Source organism: Lichenostomus cassidix, chromosome 2 (assembly GCF_008360975.1).
Source record: "Lichenostomus cassidix isolate B80296 chromosome 2, HeHo_3.0, whole genome shotgun sequence".
Classification (NCBI taxonomy): Eukaryota; Metazoa; Chordata; class Aves; order Passeriformes; family Meliphagidae; genus Lichenostomus; species Lichenostomus cassidix.
The window spans coordinates 28,744,992-28,771,529 of NC_139482.1; the positions used below are offsets into that span (position 1 = coordinate 28,744,992).

The window sequence follows — 26,538 nt, forward strand, 5'->3', positions numbered from 1 at the left end:
TTGTTTTACATACGAATAGTACATATGAAAGAAATGTTCACATTATAAATAACAGTTCCAGGGGAAAAGAAGGGCAAAGAGGATTCAGATTTTGCATGATGTAGGCAAAGATGTAGAGACTGGGTGTAGGATGATGTTCATGTCACGTCCCACCAAGGATACAACTGCAGAAGCAACAGCAGTACCGTTTGTTTCTCCAAGTCAAAATGGTCTTCTTAAGTGGTCCAATTCTGAAATCTCTTACTGTATGCTTATGACCAAAAAAAGAGCCCATTTCTTCTCAAAGGTTGAGGGAAATTAAAGAATCATAGGAAAAGGTCAAAATATGCAATAACCTCAGATTTAGGTTCAGCGAAAGGCTGAGGAAAGGAAATATGCTAGGGTCTACACCAAGAATGAAAGGACAAAAGCAACATGAATATGACATATAGTCCTTTGTAGACATGTCTGAGAAGGTGTGCAAACTTTCTGTGAGCCATGTCAATGTATGTCTAGATCTGCTGAGCTACACAGTAATTTACAGCTGAAAGCACCAGTTTTGTAGGTATAAATCAGAGTATCTTCTACATGACAAATCAGTAATATGCAATGTGGGTATGATCTATTCCTTTTATAAATTAAGAATTTAAAAAGATTAAGAGATCCTTATAGATCAAAATCTGACTTAAAATACTAGAAATATTATTAGGAAGCAGAAATACAATTATCCAAAAATGGTTACAGGGTGGCAGCAATGTCTGAAATTATAAAGGTGTCATTTCAAATGTAAGATAGCCATTTGTCAATAAGATAACTAAGAAAATCAGACATTTATTTTTAGGCAATTCGTATGTCGAATTGCCAAGGAGTAAAATCACTGATCAGTTTTTAGACTTTCATCTTCCAAAGTACATTGACAAGATGGATATTTTGAAACTCCCTTTGCACACAGCAGATGTTTAAGGGAATCAAAATAACTTCTAAAACTTGGTAAAAGAACACACACAGTGTATGAAATTCATTAGCTAAAATCCAGTTCTGGAAACCTGTTTACAAATCACAATCCCACAGAGCACTCAGATAGGATATGAACAATAAGTTGTTCCACAACTCTGTGTGTGAGAAAAGGAAGTAGTAGAAGGTGCTCAGAAAAGCCTTTTGTACCCATTTTTCTAAGAAAAATTACTTTTGATGAAATACAGTGTTGTTCCATTCTAGTAATTTCTCTACATCTTCTTCTGCTATTGATCATCAAATGTACCTATCCTGTTTTTACTGGTTATTACAGGCTTTTCTCTCAGAAGCTTGTGAATCATTATGAGTAAAATGTCCTGGACTATCTGTACCATTCCTTTCTCAAAGCATTCAATATTTCTAAAAAAGTAGTCAAGGAGCTGTAAGGCAATAATGTTGAAATGCCAAAAATTATGTTCATCTCCTCGTTTGCTCTAAATCGATATTAAGAAAAATGTACGAAATGGCAATGTTCTATCCGGTACAAGTCATCACTTGGACAAAGCATAGCTGACTCTAGACAGGACCAAAGTACTTGTCTGAAATGCATCCTTCTCCTTGAATGCCTTCTTCCTCACTCCCCCTCCTCCTGATGTTAGGACGTGCAGGCAGATGCCCTTGTCACTGTATAGCCCCTGTGTATTTGCTTGGATTGATGCTCACCATGCTTAACTCTCTCTCCAGATGATGAAGATTATTCCCTGTCCTACCCGAAACAAAGCAGGCACCAATGAGCAGAATTTGCTAACTGATGTAATGCATATGCAGGTATTAAGTCACGCATCCTCAGAAAAAACCTTGAGTTGCTACATAAACACTCAAGTAGTCTGCTGAGCGTGAAGATTCACATGACCACTTTCCTTTCCTGCTCTGCACACCAGCTCCCCTTTGAAGTAAGGAGTCTGCCTCAAGGTCTCTCTCCAGCTGTTTAAAGACCCGGACAGAAACAGATTAAGCAACCTGGCAGCTTTTTCTCTCCAAGATAAGACTTTTCCAAGACAACTGTGCTCTACTGAAACAATTCTAAAACTTAAGAACGTGAGAGGCTCGTAAGTGCAAAGCCAGTTCTTTTTTCCCAACCAACACTGAATCTCCATTTCCATAAAAGTGAGGCTTCAGAATTCATGGTTTACAGGAGCAGACAAAAAGTTCTCTTAACCCTGATTTAATAAGTTATGCACATATACAAAACATGAACAAAAGTCTATGTGGTACATAAAGGAAGACACTAATTCTTCTCTGCCATATTAATGTATAGAATTAATGAACGTGACACCTCCCAGTTCTCATAAAGCATCTTAAAAACTGTTTATTATTTCAGTTCATCTCATTCTAAAAGTATTCAACCTGCATAAATATAAACAGTGAACCAGCCTTGAAAAACCAACTGCAGTTTTTGTTCTGAACACCTGAAAATTTTTTATGTTTACATGGAGCTCATCCAATTGTTCCAAACTTGTTTTACGTGACTGGGGTAATTCTTAGAAAAGAATCACAGAATCACAGAATCACAGAATAATCTGAGCTGGAAGGGACCCACAAGGATCATTGAGTCCAGCTCGTAAATGAATGTGTCTTTCTGACTGGATTTATGCTGTCTGCATGCTAGTTTTTCAGGTCAATTTTTTTTTTTTTGGAAGACAAAGTAAACAGGAAATTCACAAGCACTTAACTGTTACAAAACTAGCTATCAAACTAAAAACAGAAGTTTCAAAGTTTTGAGTTCAGTATTACTTAAAATGGATTGAAGATCCCATTTTAGCACTACTTCATCCAACTATTTTTGATCTGGAAAAAATCTTCTTCACTGCATTCTTTACAACTTCAGAGATGTTAAATGATTCAATAGAAAAAGTAATCCCTTATTTGTTCAGTAAAATACAGAAATATTCTTTACAGTTGTCATGTAACTAGCATTCCTTGAAATGCATGTAATGTAGAGCTAAGTGTTTACTAGCCCTCAAATTTTCTTTCTTCATGTAACAAGGTGCTTTAGCAGTTACACAAATAAATCATCTAAAGACATAATCCTTATGCAATTATCTAAATCATCTAAAGACAAAATCCTTATGCAAGAATCCTTATGCAATTTTCCTTCACACCTCCTGTAGCTATATCTGAGCTTATTTAATCCTATGGGGATTTCCCCCTCTTTTATAGTTCAGCTTACAGTGACAAAACCAGGATTCCCGTTCATTCAGAAACCTACACACTACCTGACTTTATATAAAGATACAGGTTTGCACGTTTCCTCATGTGAACCACCATCAGTCCTTATTGTTAATGAAACCTCTGGGAAACAAACAAACAAAAACTAGATTTAAAAAACAGTATTTTTAGCAAATTCATCTTCTCTAATCTCTCCTGTCTTCTTTTATTATTCCCACCATTCCATTATTTGTTCATGTTGACCACACATTTTGTCTGTGATGCATCAAGACTTGAACAGTTGTGTAGCTTCAACAAATGTGCCTTTCCAGAACCTATATACCAAAATTACTTCGCAAAAATGATCTCTAAGCACATTTTCAGTTTGCCCATGGATTCATTTCAGGATATTTTGGCAATTGCAATTTGGAAACTAATCCCATCTTTTTAAACGAGTAATGTGTTTTGCAGGAATTGAACTGTCATACAAATGGCAGATATATACATGCTTTTCTTTTCACTGCTTTTGTTCTGTTACTGGCAAAAAAGCCTACACAGGATTAAACATGAGCCAGGAAATATGTATGGTCAACTAAAGCCCCAAGTTTTTTCCAAAATCAGATTTAACATCTGCCACTATGGCAAGCGCCATACTCCTTTTGGTGTAGGTTTACATTTTACTATGGGTCTGATTTACATGTCCCCATCATTAATGCAATTCATTATTAATACAGAGAATAAGAGAGAAAAGAGGAAGGGAAGCCCCATCCCACTATCACAGGAGGTTTTGTGATGGGGTAAGATCCTGGCTCAGGACAGGGTCCAGTGACATGCCTCTCACTGGTTCCACACAGCACTATCTGTTCAATTCCTTTCAATCCTTCAATATATTCCCACTAACGAAGATAGAGACATTTCAGTGCTGTGCTAGGAGCATGGAAATACTTGGCCCATGGCAGGAAAGGGACAGATACAGGAATGTCCCCTTGAGTCAGTTTTTTGTAACTTTTTATGAAAGTTCATTTTGTCTTACAAAAATCACTGTATACTCAGAGCATCAGAAGGCAATCTGAATACAAGGGTTAGAATAAGTGTTTGGACAGGATGCAACTGAAGCCTATGGTTACAGTTGCAGTATTACAAGAATAGTTTCTACTGTACCGTGAGTCCAAAATGTGAAGTATTGAGTTTGGTAGCAATAAAAACTAGAGTGGAATGTCAGCACAAGTCTGAAAATAAGTAATTTAAAATTACATGGATAAGAACAAATTAAATATTTTATTTATGGGACTAACAGAAAAAAAAAATTACTGTCTGTGAATCCAAATCCAAGATAGAAATTTTACTGAGTCTATAATAACACTGTTTTCCAATAATAACAGTGTTCCAACAAAGAAAAAAAGTCATTGGAAATACTGATGTCAAAACTCTTAAAAAGAATCAAATTATTTAGAAACAAGCATAAAAATGTAATGGATAAAGAAATGTGAAAGGTTTTTCAACACTATTTATAAACTACATTGTAAAACTGTCCCATTTAAAAATTCTCAGCTTCTGCTACACCAAGGATCCACTCCTAACAAAGATTCATTAGATTTTCCTAAAAAATGTTGGCTTTCTTCAATTATTGATTTTTCCTTCCATGATTTCACCTTCAATTAGAAGCTTCTTGTAGTTTTTATATTCACAGACATTTGTACAAGAGTCAGGTTTTTTATTAGGAAGAAAGCTTAAAGCTACTTTGCTGAAAGTAACTGCAAACTTTTAATAGCAGCATTTTCCTTCAATTTTATAAAGAAGTAATCTGGCTAGTTAACTTAACCTAAATATGAGTTACAGAAGCAAAAACCAATACTTTTTTCCTTCCACAAAAACAATGCTCGCCCATCGGACCCTTAACTTCCACAACCTTTTGGAGCAGCAGAAAGAGACCATCAGAGAACAACCAGAACAAATTAAAGACTTTACTAGCTTTCTGAGACTAATTTTTCACATTGAAAAGAGGTAGAAGACAGCACTTAGACCATAGGTTGGTGGGAACAGAGACTGCAGCAAAATATATCCCAACTCAAGAGTAAAGAAAAACCAGAGGCAAACTTACACACGAAAATACTTGGCACTAAAGTCAGTCAAGGCCCAGAGGGGTGATCTGTGGAATGAAACGCGAAGTGCAGCATGGAGAGGACCATCTAGTTGAAAAATGGAGCCTGAGAAGTGTGGAGGTCAGAAAAAGGGACCAGGAAAACAACGGCTAATGCAATGGATATCACAGACCTAGAGGAGTTTCCTGGACTCTTTCAAATTTCCTCTGTCCCTGTGAAACTGGCTTGCTTTAAGTAGTTTCCAAGGGCCTGCAATTCATTTCTTGGCTAGGCAAGCTCACTTTCACTGAATGCAGCGATCTGAGGTTTGTTTGAATTCCTGCTCTGTGAAAATCTACTGTACTTTCTAGCAGGTGTGAGAACACTGAGGCTCCTTCAGTTGCAGCTCATTTCCACTTTCTAACTACTTTATCTCCGTGGATGAAGCAAAAGTGACTTTTGTGTTTCCTGGCAGTCTGCTGCTTCAAAGAACCTAATAGTGATTTGTTTATTTCAGAGGAAATGGAGACCAGTCAGTGATGACAGATTTATTGGTTAAATGGACATCACAAAAAAAATTTCATGAAGCACAGGCTGGCTCTAACCACACTATGTGAACTCATAGTAAGGGGTGATGTGCATTCCAGAAGTCCAGTCCTATTTAATCCACTCCACTCTAATCTGTACATTTATATAGCGCCTTTCACACAATTTCCGAAAGCTCTGTACAGAAATGTAATAACCACTGTACTGAAACGTATCCAGGTATATTGATGGCCTACATTTAGACTTGAAAATACAGAAAAAGGAACCAGACTGTTGAATATCTCCTGGCAATGAGTCAGACAGGGACAAGCAAGAGAAAAATGGGTGTCCAATCTCTTCCAATTAAATCTCAGCATAGAGAGAATGTCTTATTTCTGAAGAGACAATTCATAATATGGCAACTCACAATAGCTCCTACTGGATGAGAAATTTATATTGGAGCCATTAAATATGAAAATTGATATGGAAGTTATTGAGACAATATAAATTGTACAGTATAGCTAATCAAACTCAGTACAAGAGGAAAAGGGATTTCAGCAGTTGGTTGGTTTTCAATGCTTGAAGCATTATTCTGAGAATTGCATCATTTCGATGTGAAAAATAAATAGATGAAAATGTTGTAGAGAAAGATACTGCCAGACTTATGTTGCTATAGCCTTCCAATGCTAACTGGTTGTGATAATTGTATCTATAAAAGAAGGCAAAATAGATTTATGAATAACATACAGGAACCTGTTTTGAAAATCCCAGATAATCAGACAATTGCTCGTTCTCTGTAAGGGTGAAGAACACTGGTCAAGCAAGCACTGAGGTACAACCAGCAAGGCATTCCATCTAATCTGGATTCAATTTCAGAAAAAATATCTGTCTGAGGTCGTGCATCAGCCAAACAAACATACCATTTGGAAAGAAGCTGGAATATTTGTTGAGGCAGAGAAATATATCTGTACATCACCTCGAGACATATGGTTGGCTAAAGCACATCTGCCAATAATTGGCTCAAAAAATCATCAAAATGTAAAAAATGCCTCAATTTAAATGGTAAAATAAAGAGTGCTATTTATTCTTTGGAGACACATACCTGCTCAAAAGTACCTTGATAGGTAATTTATCCAGCACTGGATAAATTAATCCAGTAACTGGATTTATCATTGCATTTTGAGTCCTCCTATTCCCCGGTCTAGTTTGACATCCTGAATGTTTTATCTCTGTTTATACATAAGGAACTCTAAGATAGTTTTGTCCTCTATACAGACTGAAAATTGGAAGTATGGAGTAACTACAGCACTGTGTCAAGATTATTGAAGGAAATGAAACTAGAAGATCTACACAGGGATTCCTGTAGGGAGCACAGTAATGGAGATTTGCCCAAAGTAATGTACTTGCTCCTCAGCAGGGGCAGTTTGCCTGGCAAAATCATAGTGCTAACTTTTTGGAAACTAAACATTTTCTCCTTGATTTCTTGACACTGTCTTAGTCCAAAGCAACCCATCTCCTCCACTTTTGTGTTGCAGGGTATCATGAGGGCTTGTTTATTAAAATTTAGTCTTAATCTTTTAAGCCTACTAATAGCCTCCCCCTATTTGTAATAATATCTAAATTTTTAAAATTTATAACCCTAGAATGAAGTCCAAAGGTGATTTTGAATCATATACAACATCTTAAACACCCCACAGCACAGAAAAAATTCAAATGGTACTTTTATTGTTTTTGTCTGTGTGTGCGTACAGAACTTAGGTGAGAATAAGAGCTAATTTTTACTATCATTTCTTAACCATAAGAAGGCACAGTAGATGCTTTGTTTGATCTTGATTTAACTCACTGCTGTAATTCCATATATTATGATCATCTGTATATTATCAACCCTAAAATACAAGCACACTGATATGCAACCATCCTTTACACTAGACTCAGCTGAGAAGTTTTCTAGGACTGGAAGCTTACTTCACAGAAGAAAGTGCACAGCCCTGCTTTCTCTAAAATATTTTGTATTTTACAGGATTGCCTAAAGCAAACAAAAGCATATGAATATACAGCAGTTTAAGAGTTCACACTCTGCTTGAACTCCTTGCAAATGTGTTACCAAAGAATAAGATGCAGAGAATTGATGTCCCCAGGATGAAAGAAATGTGAGTGACACATATATTTAAAACTCAGGACATGCTGAAGGGGTTGCAGCCTGGCAATATTAGCAATAGATCTACTAACAATAAGCAAATGCTTGAAGGATAGAGATGAGGGACAATTCTGGAATAAAATGTTTACAGTTAAGCTCTACAGCCAGGAAGAGATGGACTAAAACCTAAAAGCTGCCTCAACACAAAAGGATCAGCTTTCAAGAAAGCTGCACACCCAACTGTTACCATTTAGGCACCTAAATGAAGAACAATGGGGGCTTCTGGGTTCTGAGCTCTTTCAGGCATCTGGTCCAAATTCTTTCCCTCTATATGAATCAAAACAAATGTTTAGGCTACCAACTTTCCATTGCCCTTTAAGTTTAATGCCAGCTTTTCTAGCTTTTAAATTCCTTAGTATAGTAAGATGAATAAAACACTAACTTTGCCAAATACCCAGTTAGGGACTATTTGCCGTATTTTATTTTTATTAGTAGCGGACATAAATTTTGTATTAAGTCATTGCAAAACTGTATCTTTCAAAACAATATCTTTTGGAACTTTTGTTTTTTGTTTTGTTTAATACCTTTAAAAAAATATGAATCCATCTTACTTGGCTATCCAAAAGTGGTCAAAGATTAACTCACAGATTTGGAGATGCAACAGACTGAAAATAAGCATAAAACAAAACACAGTAGCAGAAACAGTCAAAAAATTACCAAGTAAATTATACAAGAACACAAAAAGGAGATCACATCATGATGTGGAAGTAGAACATAAGTCGATGTGTGCTTTAGCACACCCTGTTAAGGGAAGTTTTAAACATACAGAATTCCTTCAACTCAGGACAGCTTTGTCCAACCTACAGTGGCATGGATCCTGATACAGGAGCTGCAATGTTCTGGAAGAGTCCAGGATACATCATTGTGCCTGGACCCTGACACATCTAGGATGTTTAAAATCTGTAATAAGTAGTCATAAGACCATGTGTTTAAATGTTAGAGGGCAACTATTGAGAGAGACAGGAATTGTGGTAGTGCCACACCTTTGCAACTAAAACAGATCACACAGGAAATGCACAGCATTACCTGATACTAACCCTGGAGCAGTAATGGTCCATTTCCAGTCTTCTTCCCACTGTGGGAAACCTGGTCTGCAGAAGAGTGGGAATTCAAACATTTTAAGAAAATCTCTAATCAACAAAACAGAAATTTTGCAGACTTATTAGAGAGAATACTGAAATAGTCAACAATTTCAAGCAAGTTCATGACTGGACAAAAGGAAATAACACCTGAATATCTCACTTTATTTTTACAGCACACACAGCATCAAATAACAGAGCATCTAGTGAACACATTAGCGTATGAATGGAAATTTGGGGCTTTTTCTGACTTGAATGAAAGAAAGCTGCTTCAAGAAACACGTAAACAGTTAGAAGGAAACATCTTTGTTGATTTACATGAGCTAATTTAATAAAACATGAGAGATGGAAAGAAACATACAGTCCATTTTCAGTTTTTCCTATACTGAATAAGAACCGTTCTCATCAGTGTTTCTTTTCCAAACAATATGCAGGTAAAAATTTCTACTATTTTGTAATTTTTACAAAAATTATATTCTCGAAGTTATAGTATGCTAAACAGCCATTATGCCAAAGTTAACTCTGAGCTTTGGTTGTAGAAAGAGTTTCTATTAAAAAATAAACAAAAAAATTGCAATGAGTGACTTGAAGAAGAGAAAAAATACTCCTCCCCAAACTAGTTACTCCTGTCTATAAGGATGTATGAGAATTGCCTTTTAAATGGGGATAACTAAGAGAAAGGATAAGTTACTTAGGGCTATAGTAGAGTATGAGACAGGGCTCAGAAAAAGTAAATTCACAGTATTTTAAGATGAGTAGCAGGCCAAAATTCCTGCAACTGAAATTTATTACACCAGAGAGTCTGATTCCCGAGATGGCTAATGAAGGCAAGCTATTTTTTAAAATCCAAACGAGCATTTAATAAATGAGTACCACACTCAAAAACCATATATATAACCCATTTTGTCATACTGAATTGAAAGGAATCAACCCACACTCAAGCTTTTTAGTCATCACTATTTCACTCCATCTGTCACTCGTCTAATAAAAGAATATTAATATGAATTGCTGTTTGGCAGGGGGTACCTTTTCCCCTGTACATAGGATTCCTCTAGATAAATCAGCTATTCAGAGATGTAATTAATTATCTTATAATTAATTCTCTCATGGGGGTTGTTCAACCACCATCCACTGTACTCACTGACCATCATCCACATTCATTACACTGGAAATAATGTCATCCCTAATGGACACTGCAGAATCTGTAATTCTTCTTTGGAACCAGAGCAAGTTTAGCCTGTCATAAAAAAGCATGGAGAAGAGAGGAAAAGAGAGAGGAAGAGATGGAGAGAAGAGTCTTTTTCTCCTCTATGAAGATTGGAACTGAGGTGAGGAGGCCAGTGATGAGAGACAGTATGATTATGACCAAAATACTTTCCAGTTATGACAGTTTTGCAGCATTGCCTGAAGAGGGGCAGCCTCTTGATCCTTTTTGATATCCTTGTTAGTCTCTACTTCAAGGAGCGTGTGTGAGGATGCATTTAACTCCCATTGAAGTCAATGGCTCTTAAGCATATGCTCAATTTTTTTCACAAATCAGGACTTTAATCTGTTCCTTATGCACATTTAGGATTACAGAGAAGTCTTCTGTTTTTGAAGTTGCTGGAAACATCAGCTTGCTGATGAGAGGTGGGGGAAGGGAGAAAGACTCCATCACTATCAGAAGTCTGTAACTTTCCTTTTTTTTTTTCTAAATTTTATCAGAAAAGTATCTGCATACCTTTGAAAACAAAAAATCAATTCGATTCTATTGTGAGCTGCAGAAATGTGAGCTACTGACACAACACAGTTATAGGTTTTTGTTAGCTTCTCCTCCCTTCCTCCTCTATAAAATTGATAGACCTCTTACCAAAAACCCAAAAAGATTTACTCCTAGCAAGGGGAGAGAAGAGTTGAGACAAAAGCTGTAAAACCGTCTCCGTCCTACTCTGCAAATGCACCTCAATTCTGGCATCTACTGCTTCTGTCTATTTCGGTCCTGGAAGAAACTTTCTTCACTGAGCCTGAAGGTTGTGCCAAACAGTATGGTGATTTTTTTGATATGGAAAAAAGCCCACTGGAGACTAGCTGTAAAGCAGCCAGTCTTGTGATCTGATCCTCATGTGAATTTATGTCTCCAGAGTTCAGATTTGATATATTCTGTAATTTTACCATGCACTCTATTTGCTGATATTACACTGAAAAACTCTAGACATTGAAAATAACTGCAAAATTGCCAAGCCCAAGCATTCAAAAAGTATCATCAGAATTTTACTTTTCTCTCTCTTCCTGAAGCTTCCTCATCCTTCTCAAAATGGTTTTAAAACATGTAGGAATAAAATAACCAAGTGCTGTTCCAGTCAAATCACATGGACTATTCAGGTCCCTATTTACTCTTGTTTTAGATTTGATATACACATGCATACACACACATACCCCAAATATATGTTCATGTCTATTATATCAATGAAATTGAATAATATAAAAATATTTTACTGTTTTCAAAATTCTTCGTACAGAAAACTGGAGTAAAAGAACAATTTGGCAATGCTATTTAAAATGTTTATAGGCCCCTTCAAAATGAGACTTTACTGTCTTTGAACCACATTCCTTCTGCCACAAGTAATTACCTAAATTTCTGGAGTGCATTTTTTTTTTAAAGAGTGCATTTTAAGAAAGATTAATTTTTTTTTCTACACATTTGGCTTAGTTTCAAGTACTTCCTTTTTACACACAGCTTTGCTCAACAGTGGGTACATCACTGTTATTAGATTCTAAATATCAGTAGTGTCATGTCTGGGTCATGCTTGATTTTTGCTATAGCTGTTTACAGAATCTGATCTGTGATGCACTCCCTCATGGAGCTAAAACCTTGAGAGAAGAGAGGGCATATGGAGGACCTTTTATTTTCCCCTTTTTTTTATGTTTCTCTGTTCACTTACAGTCTTGCACACTTTTCTTACAGACCGTAAGTCCACAGAAGAGCCATGAGTGACCTACAATTGCCAAAAAGAAGTTCACAGTAAAAGAGATGATAGCTTGATGACAATGAATAATGACAGAATATTGTTTTTGAATGTTTCTTGCATGTATATGAGCCATACTGAAGATAGAGAAAAGTGTGAATGGAAAAAGGAAGAACACATTTAAGTAAACATGGAGAAAATGTTGAAGTAGATAAGAAATAAGATCCAGAACATTGACAGAGGCATTGGGCAATGCCTTGCAGTGAAATTATTTTAACTCTGAGCATATAAGGTGAAACCAGAAGAATCATTCTAGGAAGGAAATTTCAAAAGGATGTGACTGAAAGGTATGACCCTTTCATCAGCTTTGGTTTCACGGGGTTAAAATAGGAGCCAAGAGAGGGCCAGGGTAGAAAAACAGGATTCAATTTTTGCTAAGTGGTGTAAAAGTCTTTTGCAAAACAATCTGAAAACATGTTGGAGAGAGAGAAGACAAAAAAGCAACTTGCAAAGTCTCCCAGCAAAATAAGATCTTCTAAATCATAGCTCTCAACCTGTTCAGAACGAGCGGCAGCCCACGGCCTTGCACTGGGGAAACAAAGGACAAAGTTGTTTTATACCTGTAAAAGATGCTTTGTGCTCACCCTAGGTCTCTTTTGTGAGCATTTTTTCCTACATCTGTGCATTCTTGCCCTGGAAGGAAAGGAAATGCTGTCTGCTTTTATAAAGAAACCAACCTTTACGGCTGAAAGTTCGGCTTTATGGGGAGCAGAGCTGTATGAGCCACTAAATGACACGGCAGAGAAGGTGCAAAGGCTGACTCGTGAGACCTTCATTTTGTGCTTGTTGAGCAACAGGATACACATACTCCCTGGACTTGTTTCAGTTCCAAAACTCACAGAAATTCTCTTCCAGAGGTATTTAAGGAATATACACTGCCTCCAAATATCTTCTGAAATAGAAAGGCTCCATGCAGGTTTGTATTAACACCTCAGATAGGAGCAGTACTTCCTGCATTTCCAGCTCACTAGATTTCCAATCTGCCTTTTGTAGTAAGATTCTGCTGTTAGGTTAATAAAGTCCTTTTAATTAACAGGCCAGTAATAAGATGTAGCCAGAGTCCACTATATGGGTAGCACCAAGCTTTCCAGTTATCTACATAAGAAGCCAACCAAAAGTTTCCCTGTTAACATGGATGCAGCTTTCAGTTTGAGTGTGAATTAAGACTAGCAATTACTTGTGGAAACATGCTTGAAATACACAAGGTAAGCCAGAGCTTCCAAATGTAGTATTTTCATGGTATCTGCCCATATGTCCTGAAGGTACTAACATTTTTTAGCCACACAACATCGAGCTGAAGAAATCATTAACAGAGTGGTAACTGACATGCTTGTGCTTAACTATGTCAACATTATACTGGTAATTTCAGAAGAATTATACACAGTAACCTAAGCTTTGACAGAATTAGAGCATCAGTACATAGACTGGTAGAGCAAAGTGACTATTGCAGGAGGAATGGAAATGGCTTTCCCAAGAGCTTTGAAGGACAGGGTCGTTCTCTCACCTATATTTCACCAAGCATACTTACTAATGGCTGGACATGTTTAGCCACTGTACTTGAAACACACAACCTCTATCCAAAGAAAGTGTTTGTTTGGGCGTCATGTCTGGCAAAGCATTCCCGATATGTTTGCAAATACAAAAACATGAAATCTCGTCTATCTCTCATGCCAGCAGGCCGCAAACTCAATTGGCACCTCCTGTCTTTGTCTACATTTCAGTTTGGAACCAGTGAAATAAAGATAGCTTTATTTCTGTTAGATTAATAATAAAGATAGCTTTATTTAATACTGTTAGATTTCTGTACACACCCTCATATTAAAGTAACAAAGATGCTTGCCTCATAAAGTTGTAGCAAAGTGTTGAAGTGTAAAAGCAAAGAAGTCAGAATGAGTGGAGTAAAAAACCAAAATGCAAAGCTAAGCCAAACTACAGGAAAGTTTGGCAGAATATTTCTTCATAATATAAAACAATCAATATTGTTTGCACTCTCATCTCCAGCTTTTTCTCCTGTGCATTTTCACATCATTTTTTTAAATTTAAAATTTAAGATGTGGTGTTTACAAATTTTAATAACAATATATTATTTCGTAAAAACAAATCATGCAGACAGAATTGTCACTCTATTGACCAAATAAGCTATTAAAAATCAGGTAAATTATAATAGTAATAATACAAAACGGAAAAAAAGAGATAATTCTGCAGATTCAAGATGCCTCATGAACAGCTAATGAAGCCTTCTATTTTTATATGACTCATAACTCTTTCATCTTGCATTGCCTAACAGATTAACATTACCTTACCTTATTAAGAAGATCACTGCCCTTCTTAAGTTATTGTAGGCTACATTTAGTGGAAATCTGATTAAGGTAAAGGGTCATATTTTTTGTTTTGAAATTAAGAGAGTTAATTAAGAAATTAAATTTTGCATGGAGGAATGGAAATTGAAAGGATATATAGGCATCCACTCCTTCAGAAATAGACTTGTGTAAAAAAAGAAATAGGGAGGGAGGAAGAGAGGGAGAGAGAGAGAGGGAGCCAGGAGTGAGACCATTAGTGTGTATTGTTCTAATGTCCTCAGGAATGCAAAGACTTAATACACAGCTGCAGCTTGAGGTCATTGTGGTACTCCCAAAACAAGAATATAGAAACAGAAAAAAAAAAAGAGTTTAATATTACTATGTCAATACTGAGTCAATCAAACCAAACTGCAAAGAACTTGTAACGTTCTCAGCTCTTCCTATGCTCTATGTAAGGCGGGTATGAATTGCAGACTTTTACTAGATTTTAGTGTCTAGTTCTGAAAATATAAATTTGAAAGGCGTGAATTTGCTTAAGCCCCTATTAGACTGCTGCTTTCTTCTGGCAGAAAATACTATTTGGCATTCTAAGCAGAGTTTTACAAGAAATCTTTGAGTGGTCACCATCGCCGTAGCTGCCCAGGCTTCCATTCACACCATTTTTAGCAATTCAGGGTACCGAAGCCTCACAAAAGATGTTGCTGTATAGTTTATCAACACAACTCTCTTAAACTCTTTTTTCTTCACTAAACCAAACCAATATTTTCACAAATTTAGGAGACATCTCGTCACTGTTCCTAACATTCCTTTTATGGTAATAAGAACGTTTTAGTAGTTTTTACTTGCCCACATATTCTATGGAGCCTACAGCATTCTGGTATTCTCCACCAGACGAAAGGAAATGAAAGGCTTGAAAAGCTATTGAGACCAGTGTGTCTGAGGAGCATCACTCACTGTGTCAAAACACCCCTTCCAAAGAAGCCCCCATGCACACTCGGGATATATTGCACGCATCTAGAATATGCCATTTTTTGCTTGGCAGGTAGAAAACCCCACAGTTCATTCAACAACTCTCTTCAGAGCTATACTGTCAGTCCACATATGTCCAACAGATTTTTTTGTATCTATTTTTAGAAGGACCAAAGTGGGAAACAGTTTTTTCCGCTTGGTAAATTTAAGTGACTAATGCCCTCAATTCACCAAAATGTGTAAACATACACTTAACTTCAGCAGTGTTCATATCAAAGTACTATGACTACTTCAGCTGTGAAGTCCTGGCTCCACTCAATAGTTAGCTTTGACTTCAGCTTCCCAAGATTTCATTCATCTCCCAACATACAAAATTAAATGCCTACTACAACCATCATAGGCTCACAGTCTAAGAATTAAAACTCACAATAGTGACAGAGGATATTGAAGTGCATGTAGCACAGTTTATATAAGGCAGCATTTGTTCAGACTTACTTGCTAAAAATAAGAAATACTATTACAGATCTGAGAGAATGCAGAAGGAAGAAGGACTTTTAAAAGCTTGCAGTAATCTGTTTCAGTTTTAGTTTTTCATATCCTATTTGCTATAAAATAATGTTCAATCAACCAATTTTTCTTTAGTCCAAGAGGCAGCAAAATAGAGGAAAAGAGAAGGAGAGAAAGAGAAGATGAGAGTTGAAGTGAGATGGGGTGGGGAGAGGAGAGGAAAGAAAGAGAGAAAAAAGAGAGAGAGAGAGAGAGAAAAAAAGAAAGAAAGAAAGAGAGAGAGAGAAAGAAAGAGAGAAAGAGAGAAAGAAAGAGAGAAAGAGAGAAAGAAAGAGAGAAAGAGAGAAAGAGAGAAAGAGAGAAAGAGAGAAAGAGAGAAAGAGAGAAAGAGAGAAAAAGAGAGAAAGGGAGAAAGAGAGAAAGAAAGAAAGAGAGAGAGAGAAAGAAAGAAAGAGAGAAAGAGAGAAAGAGAGAGAGAGAGAAAGAGAGAGAGAGAGAGAAAGAAAGAAAGAGAAAGAAAGAAAGAAAGAAAGAAAGAAAGAAAGAAAGAAAGAAAGAAAGAAAAAAGAGAAAGAGAGAAAGAGAGAAAGAAAGAGAGAGAACGAGAGAAAGAACGAAAGAACGAACGAAAGAATGAACAAATGAAAGAAAAAGAAAGAAAGACAGAAAAAGAAAGAAGTATCACTTGGCTTCTCGTTAGCGTTTCATAACTCACTGGGTTTTATCGGTTTTGTAAAACTATTCTTTTCTATCATAAATTAAAGATTTGACTCATTGCTTTGATACTTGCTTCTTCTGATTAGTCAATTATTTTGTTTCATTTATTAAAGAAAAACAAAAGAAAACATAGGATCAAGTACAAAAAGACTCTTTCACATGACCATTAACTTCTTATGAATCTTTTCTTGTGAGATTTATTCAGCACAGGTAATTTTCAATACAAAGTTCCAACTTCTTTTTTCCATTGCATTGCATGAGAAGCTCCAGGGATTTCAGACTGCACAGCATTCAGTGATTACATTCATCATTAAACAATAAAATATTCAGTAGCAAATTTCAAAATATGATTCCAGATTTCTCTTTTGACACATACTCATATGGCTATTTATTAACATCTACAAATTCCAGTCAAGTGACCTATCCCCAAAAATATTTGTAAAAATTCACAATTCCACATAGAAAACCAACTAATATTCTGAATAGGAGGTGTCTTAATATCTTCTGTAGGTCCAAGTTCTCAAAATAAAGGATATTCTCCCTAATCTACAGAGACCATTACATCTTTAATATCACTGATGGTAACAAGTACAATTTTGACAACCTAAGCAGTCTATTATTAGTGCTTAATAGAAGACTTCAGAAGAAAATTTTCATGTATTACAGTGCACTGTCTGCTACTATATCCCATTACATTAATGTGGGGTTTTTTTCACTTTGCATCATTCATTGAATGTTAGGATGCAGTGATGCAACTCTGCACTAGTGATATTACAGATACACGTATATAATTTGCAGAGTAAAACTAATAACATCATTGTGATTTATGTTATTGTCTATTAAAATATTATTCTAAATGGATATGGTTTAGGTAAACTTATCAAAGGACATAGATTTTGCAATATGTATTAATAAATAACAAGGACAACACATGCGAGAAAGCCAAGACCAATGGCAGCAGCGGTTTTTCGAGCAAGCATTCCTTTGCTGTATTTGCCGCTGGAAGAATTCAAGACGGCGTATAACAAAAGGCACTACCATGGCTAACTGGTCTATATCCTTCTCCCAAGCTAAGCTACATCTATAATAAGAACCCACAACTTAAAATCTGGTCCTAAGAAAAATCAGTAGCAGTTTTGTCATCAGTATCTTCCTGGCGAAATTTCTCTTAGCATGTCTGTTTCTAAAACACTCATTTCAATAACTTCCTTTTTACTGATTCAAACACTTAAAACTTAAGACTAGACTGCGTGTATTCAGCACAATTACATCAGGCTATTTTTGAATTCAGACTTTCATTAAACACAATAGAAAAGCAGCTACGTGCTTGTGGAAGACCCCAGGCATTCACCCCAGAAGTCAAATGACTCCTGGCTGTGCACACGTATGCAGTCACACAGCTCATGCTGGTAAAGGTGATGCAATCACCCTGCTGAGTAGCAGGAGGAAGGCTTTTTCTGCAGGGTGGCTGTGCACCATCTTGCTCTTAACCCTGCAACTAGCAGAACTTGAGAAATTGTGATGCAGATCTGTAAGTCTTTAAAGCCTACTAAAAATAAAAAGCATGTACGCACACACACGCACACAAGGCTTTTCATTTCGTAAAAGTTTACAGTGCTTTACAAATGGAAGGAAAGCACTGGTATGGCCATTGTATAAGTTGGGGAAACAGTCATAAAAGGACAGGGCACAGGCTCGAGACAGATCATAGGACTGGGTTCAGTGCCCAGCTGCGCACTGATGTAATAAAGTAGCCTCAAGCACTGTTTATCAAAATTCTCTAACACCACACTATTTCAGTTAGAAACCTTATTAGCGACATATGCAAGTATTTATATTTAAAAAATATGACTTTCCTTTCGCATCAAGTTGCATTCTTAAGTATATTAGAACAAGGACACAGGCTAGCATAGCAAAAATAAGGACTGAACCCAACCCCACCATAACTACATTTTACTGATGGGTTTAAGCTTTGCTCAGTCTAGCAGATGAAACCAGATTTATTTTGCTTCCTTTCCAGGGAGTTACAAAACTGCTTGGTAGAATACATTTTGCTACTGAGAGAAACTTGCTGCAGCGACCATTCATACTGCCAAGTAACAGCGCCTTTGGAAGCAAATACCCAGTGAGCAATATTAGGGTATCAGCGGACAGAAGCAAAGATAATGTTACCTTCCCTTGAATTTCAAGACACAGAGCTCAATCCTACTCTTGAGGACTTGAGATACAGAATATGAAGTCATCACATCACTAAAGTATGGGTATTTTAAAATGACAAACTATATGCAGATAAACAGTCTCAATTAATAAATGCTTTTCAAAAAATTGGCATGTCTAAAAGTGGCAAAAAGACCAAAAAAAAATCATTATCTGATTGCTTCCTTTAAAAAATACTACAGAAGTCAAACTAGATATGTTAGGACAAATTTTATCCTAGGATGTAAAAACCAATGTAATTAAAATTCAATGTGTATATAAAATGCTCAATTTGCAATTTTCAAACAATCAGGCAATCCTAACAGTTCATCAATAAATATCTGCAAGAATTATAAAGTATTTTTCTTTCACTATCATGCAACAGAATTTAAAAATCCTAAAGGGTAACTGCAACTATGATTTTTTTTTAATTTTTAGTGAAATTTTATCCAGATATTGCCAGGATGTTTGAATCTTTAATCCCCATGTAACAAAATTAAGCTCCAATGGCTTAAAAAACCTGGAACACTTCAGTGGCTCCACTAGAGTCAACGGACCTTCTCACAAAAATATTTGTTCTCCAGTGAAGGTCTGGATCAGGCCTCCGATGTTTCTGAAATGGTTGGTTGAAGAGAAGAGGGAGAGGAAGAAGCGTAAATCCTACTGAATCATTTCTACAAACAGACAGAAATGCATAAATAAAAGGCATACTCTTGTTTACTTTTGGGGTTTTTTTTGACATGAACTTCTTTGGTTAGGGGCAAAGAATTTTAAGAATGGATCAGCAAAATAATCTTTCAAAATTTTAGTCTTGGAAAAGTTCTTGATTATATTTCCTGAGAAAAAAATAAAAAAGTGAATTTCTTGCAAGTTTTCGTCTGTCAAAACAATTCAGCAAGTAGCTCACTAACAAGCCCAGCATTTGATAAGCAAGCAGTCTTGGAAATTTTCTCCTAAAAGTATGTTTATTATTCGTCGGATTTTGAAATTGTTTCGTTTACAAAATCTACAGAGGTTTTGTTGTTGTTGTTTGGTTTTTTTATGGACAAGTGATGCTTTTATACCAGATACCAAACAAATTAACTCTTTACAGAAAAACTATGCTTTATTATGTATTTTTCTTGCTTCCATTTACAACCACGCTGAAAAGCACAGACATATTGATGAATCCGTTACACAGTGCTTTTTGACTACAGGCGTGCAGCTCATTTTTCTTACTGACATATTTCAGAAACCAATCAGAAGTCCTCAAAACTCCTGATTTCACAGTACTTATAATCATTTATCAAAATGACGTACTTTTTAGAGACTATTTCAAACAAGTACATATGATTTATGATATTTAGATGCGTTTAAAATGAATTCCCTGAAGACAAAACTTTTTACTGCTTGCATGTTGAAAATAGGTTGATTATAAAATATTAAAACTTGGGAAAAAAAGGAGTATTAGTTTTTTTCACATGATTTGTCAATGGACAAAAATCAGCAGAACAGCTATTGAAACACTGGACTGAACAACTGAAACAGTGGATTGCTGAAATACTTTTTCAGAAGCATTTCTAAATGATACTATTGTAAATACAGTCAAAAATTATGAATAATTGTTATTACCTGCTAGTCTTTCCTTGGAAACCTGTGCCATATAAAAAACATTTTCCCATGACAAAATTTGGTTTCTATTTTTTCTTTTTTTAAAGGCTTTTCATGCCTGGGGGCAAATGTTTAATTACATCAGACTTTAACAGGAATGCAATTTACTTATATATTTATCTATTGCAATTAAATGTTTGAATAGCTGTAGTGCTTAGAAGAACTCCTTCAATAGTACTCAGCCTCCCCCTGGTCTTTCCAGCACAGTACAGAGTTTTTCTTCACCATAGCATTTTAGACTTCCTTAAGAATACCAGATTCACTCTTTCTTCATATTTCTCAGTAAATCTAGATAGCACTTCCTATATAGGCATTAATATGCTTTTTTCCTGACTGAAGTTTTAAGAAAACTTGGACCTAAGGAGCATAACTTAGGGAATCACAGTAGTAACTTTGCATCTGATGTGTTCTGCATCATCTGAGAATCAAAACCTACTCTATAATAAACAGAAATAAAATGGCCTTGAAACTCACAGGCAAATAATGAGAAGGGGAGACATTAAAAAATCCCAAATATCTCATATAGAACAAGTCATACCACAAAGCAACAAAGCACTCCAAGAATATGTTTTCTACACACTCAGCATGGTTTTCATCCGCACCTCATTAGCACACAGATAATTCTGACCATTAGTGCACTGTGAAAGAAGATATTTTATTTGCAACTTACCCTCAAATTTAGTATTGTCTCTCTACTCCTACACCCTTGACATATGCAGAACTGAGTTACAAAGGTGAGGATGCAGATGCCATTATTCACTGAGAAATGTTAACATATAAAGATCCGCATGCATCACCCCTCAGTTCACAGGCAACTTTACTGACCCACTTCTGGGCCTACGCAGGTTGAAAGGAATGTTCTGCAGATAATGAGAGAGCAGCTACAGAACCTGGAGACACTGACAGCTGTAGCAAGCAGGGGTCGATGACTACGTAAGCAGTATTTCCCAGTCCTTTACAATGAGAACTGTTGAAAATGTCACCCTGTTCTGTAGCAGTCTATTCAATATCTTCAAAGAGACCGTCCCAAACTGCTTAAAACCTGGTTTAGGGCTAAAGAAAACTGTAAGTCAGTTAATAAAACTATCATGAGAGCACATTTCACCTTGCTTTCTCAATCCCAAATGAAACTGTAACAGCTTAGAGGAAAATAGTTCTATATCCTCCCATTCCCCTGCAATATGAGAATTCCAGGGAAAAACACAGTCCATCGTATGAAGTTCTGCTGGCCCTCTGGATTTTTGTTTATAATTTAAAAAAGCTGCACTCGCTTCATCATAACAAATAAGTAAAACGGGGTATCCCTGCTGGTAAAGTTTCAGAGTAGCTGTACGGCTAAGAAACAGTCACTTGTTTGAAAGATAAACGATACAAGAATGATCATGTTTTACATTCTTTAAACTATCTACAAACTCAGCTTTATGATCTTAAACATACAGAAACAAAATCAAAGTAGTGCAAGAAAGAGGTAGCCTAAGGTTAATTCAGCTCTGAAATGCAGAACAGATTCAGTGCTCAAGAAAACAGTGAGCATTCTGTAGCTTTAAGTGATATGTTTAAGAAGAGGAAATATATGTGTAAATAAGCAAGAGCATTAATAATTGTCTCAGAATCCTGGCACTGAATCTTAAAACAGTCTCTCTCTCTTCACCTCTTAGTTATTTACTATTAGGATTTGTTACAAATGTCTATTGAAGTAGTTCCAAGCATGATGAAGGCATGGATGAAATTCTTTTAAACACAGTAATTTGTTTTAAAAAAGAAAATAAAAAAGATTAATGTGAAATAAAAGAGATGATGTTTAATCAAATGAGGAGCAATTATGGATGACAAATATAGAAACAGAGCAACTTAAAAATTGTCTTTGCTGCCATACAATAAAAGGGCATAAAATATCTAGCACCAGAGTTCAGGATTAATAAAGGGGTGGGGTTAAATATTCAGTCCAAAACGCAGGCTTTTCCTGAAGAAAAACCAAACATACAGCAGCTACGCAGTTGTTGTCAAAAGACATCTATTTTCAATTTGAGAGATGCACAATTGTGTGAATGGTCATATTTTTTCTTAGCGGAAGGGAGGAGGAAATAATTACCTGCCTTGATCTTCAGAAAGTCTTAGAAAGTGAGGATCGAAGTACATTGCAAAATAAACGTAACCATGGCTAAAGGTTTGAACTCTTGTCCACTAATCCAGTGGAAGACTCCAGTCACTTTAGGGTAAGGTTTAGGACATTCCCCACTGGTGGTTTTTTGTTTGCATTGCAGAATGAAATAAACAGAAAGTGATTCAGATACTTCCCTGACAGTGAAAGGGACCGATTTCCTTTTCTCCTTTAGCTTTAAATAGACTGACAAATACAATAAATCCTTACACCGGCAGGCATCCAGTTATTTTCTCAGTTGTAACAGGGACTGTTCATCCAGCTCATGAAACCAGATAATTCATTTTATCTCATTGAAGGTAAAGAAGACAAAGATTTTACCAGCAGTGTTTGAACTAAACACAGCTTTTAGACACAAGAAGAGTTTTTAGCACGTATACAAGCTCCATAAGGCAGAATTTGGCTAAACACTTTCTGAATTACTGTAAACGTTTTCTAATGTCATGGACAGTGAAGGAAATTATGGTATGCTTGAGGGTTATTTTTAAAAATCCTTTCTGTTGCTTATCACTCTACCAAACTTACAACATTTTGAGTGAAAGACGTGATGGTTTCAGTTGTGAACTTCATACATAGCTGGAAAAGCCTTTCACTTTCTCTTCCGTGATACAAACAATTTGCTACGCCAGCTCGATTTTTCAATTTGTTGAGGCCTCTCTCTTTCAAGTGCCTCCTGCCCATCTGACTATATTTTTGGTGACCCCCCGGTTCATGTGTGCCCTAACGGAAGTACCATCACTTGCCTTGCCTTCACCGAACGGCTTTTGTCAGAGCGGGACTTTGACAGGCTTTGCTATTTTAGAAAGCAGATAATGTCAAGATTTTTTGCACATTCATTGATGCCAAATCATTGCTCTGGAATTACTGTGGGTCAACACGTTTTTATGCTCGCCTTTAAGAATTACAGTGATTTTAAAAGCCAGACAGCTCCTTCCTTCCCTCTGTCCCCGCCACCAACAAACTGAAGTGAAGCAGCTGTTCTAAACTCCCATTCACCCGTTTGCTTTACAGACTCCAAATTTTGCCCCTTCCACGGTGAGGATTTGATGCAGGCTCACTCAGATCTTACAGGGTAGCAAGGCATCAGCTCCTCTCCCGAATCCCCGCTTCCAAAGCAGTGCTTCCAAGCGTTGTGCAATCGCCTCGGAGCCGCAGTCAGCTCCACGGCGAAGGGGCGGAGGGGAAGGACCGCGCTGGATTCGGAATTTTGAAGCAGAGGTGTCGTATGGGGCAGGGGGGAGGGGGCCGCGGGACCAGATGCTGAAAACCGCACCAAAACTACAAACGTTTCTCTCCTTGGCTGTAGGGAACTCTCCCGCACCACCACCTTGATTTCATACTCTATATCACGTGCTGGATTTTTTCTTCTTATTTCCCCCCCCGCGCCGTAGCCCTAATAAAGCTTGCGTTAGTGATGGAGATCCCGAGAGCGCCTTGGAGGGAAGGAGCAACCGAGCAACCGGGCAGCCTGGTGTCAGCCGGCGGCGAGAGCACGGCAGCGGCCGTTGCCGGGCCAGCCGAGCCGAGCCGAGCCGAGCCGAACTAGCCGGGCTAAACGAGCCCAGCCGAGCGGCGGCAGGTCCGCGGGGCCCGAGCGCGCCGCTTCCCCACCCGCCGCCCGGGGATCCCGCCCCGCTGGGGAACGCGCGAGTCTTTACCTGAGCTGTCGCTTTTCCTTTTGCCGGTCCTCTTCTCTGTTTCCACCGGGGACAGAGCCTGCCTGCCATAGTCCCCTGGCGCACACGCTGCCCCCGTGGGGGTGTTGGTGCCCAGGCTGGAAGAGTTCGAACACAGGACGGGGGGGCTGCTGCCCAGCTCCGGGGGTCCTCCTGAGTCAGGCTGAAGGCAGAGGCTGTGCCTGGCCGCGGCGGGAGGAGACGACATCTGAGGAATGTGCCAGTTCGTCTGCAAAGCCTGGTGCTGCTGTTGCTGGTGGTGGTGGTGGTGGTGGTGGTGATGGTGATGGTGCCCCCTATGATGTTGGCTGGCAAACATGCCCTCCTCATTGGGGTATCCCGCTATTATGCAAGAGGAAGAAGAAGAAGACAGATCAGGGTAGGACATGTGGTCAGATCTTCCATGCAGGGCAAGAGAAGACTGGGAGAAAGGGTGCAAGCTCTGCGCGGTGGCATGGGGGCTGCGCAGGCAGCCAAAGAGTGTGTGATCCATGGCATGCAAGTCTCAGGTTCCAGGCAGGAGAGTTTAGGAAAGATCCAACTTCACCACCCTTTGTCAACTTTCACTGTAAACAGATCGGGGCTAGGATTTTTTTTTTCCAAAACGGCACCGACAGACTCTGCAGCAGGCAGCTGAGCTCAGATAATCCAGGTCTTTAGCCCTAGTGGCCAGTCTCCGCTGCATAAACGCTCGGACCTAGATGAGCCGTTCTCAGAGCCGCTCAGATGTCAAGAAGTGGGAGAGGTTGAAGCCAATAGAAGGTGGTCCCAGAGAACTGCTTGAAGGGGGAAACAGCTTCGAGAGGTTATAAATACAGTAGTGTGTAATGTGAGCTGGGGGCTGGCTCAGCAGCACAGCACTGACCACATGCAAACTCCCTCCAAAACGCCAGCGCCGTCCCCGCGCCGAGCCGCTCCGTCAGCGGGCGGCAGCGCTGCGCGCCCGCGCCCCGGGCGCCCGCGGCCTGGCGGGGGGGCGGCTCCGCGGGGGCGCAACCCGCCCGTCCTGCCCCCGGGCGGACCGCGCCTCCCCGCCGCGGCTGCCCCGGAGCCCCCCCGCCCCGGGCGGATCGGCGGCCGTGCCCCCCAGCCGCGCGGCCCCCGCAGGGCCACCGCCGCCCCGTCGGGGCTGACGAGCGCTTGGGGTCCTGCCTCCCCTCGGGGCGGCGGGAGGGGGAGAGCAATAAAGACGTGAGGCGACATACTGGGGTGACTCTGGGGCGGGGGGCGCGGGGTCACCACCGCCCCGTTTCCCCGGGGACTGAGGCGCTCTCGCCAGCGCCTCACCTGCGCGCCCAGGTGCGAGGGCGCAGGCGACCGCGGCGGCGTGCGGGGCTGCGAGGGCCGGGGCCGGGGCTGCCCGCCGCGCTCCCCGCCGGTGCCGGTGGGGCCATCCACGAGCTTCGCCCACTCCCACTGCCCCGGCACTCGGGATGAGCCGCGCCGCTGCCCCGGCTGCCCTCAAGAGCCTCAAACGCTGCACCCCAGCATCGGGGGCTGTCTCTGCAAAGAACCTACCGGGGCCCACCGTGCCAAAGAGAAGTTCCCCCTCTTGCCCCCTGCGCCTTCAAAACAAGAAGTCGCAGACTGTTTATTTCCTGTATCTTCATTTGCTTCGTTGCGGTCTTTAGTAGGACGGGGGGGATAACCTAGACAGCCTGGGCCTGTCTTTTTTTTTTTTAATAACATGCGTGTAGTGGAATTACAGAAGCGACGAAGGCGGCTCTTAACTGGTTTAAATCAGGATAATGCGTTTAGTGATCAATGACCAAAGAGGTGCCCACTGCAGAAAGGTTTTGTTCTTCAGCTCGTCCTGCTCGACGTACCTTGCTCCTCCTCCCCCCAAATTAAAATTAAAAAAAAAAAGTAGAAAAGGAAAACCATTTCACTCCTGCAAGTCTGAATTCTTGGGTCCATGTGCGAAAGATAAAATGAATTTCAATTGCTAGTGGAAAAAATCAGCAATTGTATGACTTTTGCAAGAGCTAGTTTCTTAAACGGAAATTGAGTCCTATTTTGTGGGAAATTAGTTTTGCAGACTTTCTTTAAAAAAAAATCTAAAACTTTTGTTCAGCAGCTGCTCCACTTTTCACTGCAGTTTCAGACTGAGCTGGAACCTGCAGCAGTCTTTCGACGGTAAGATTTCCCCCCTTTTCTGATATCTAACTCTTTTTAATAACTGTCTTTAAATTTAACTGTAACAACGCGATCTTTACAGAGAGACCGGCATCCAGAGCAGAAGTTGCTGCCTCTGTGCACGGTTCAAAACTTGATATTTCTTCAGAATAAAGGAAATATACAGTTACAACACTGATGAAATATTTGGTGCTTTTC

At 38.8% G+C, this 26,538-nt stretch overlaps 1 protein-coding gene across 1 annotated transcript in view; it reads right to left on the reverse strand.

Annotated features, from left to right (window-relative positions):
• MEOX2 (mesenchyme homeobox 2) overlaps positions 1-25,141 on the reverse strand; it is a 52,751-nt gene extending 27,610 nt beyond the window's left edge. Inside the window, exon 1 of the mRNA XM_085050837.1 lies at positions 24,187-25,141. Within this exon, the coding sequence (XP_084906963.1) occupies positions 24,187-24,697 (511 nt within the window). The 5' untranslated portion in view covers positions 24,698-25,141. The remainder of the gene's footprint in view (positions 1-24,186) is intronic.
• Positions 25,142-26,538: the final 1,397 nt, after the last annotated feature.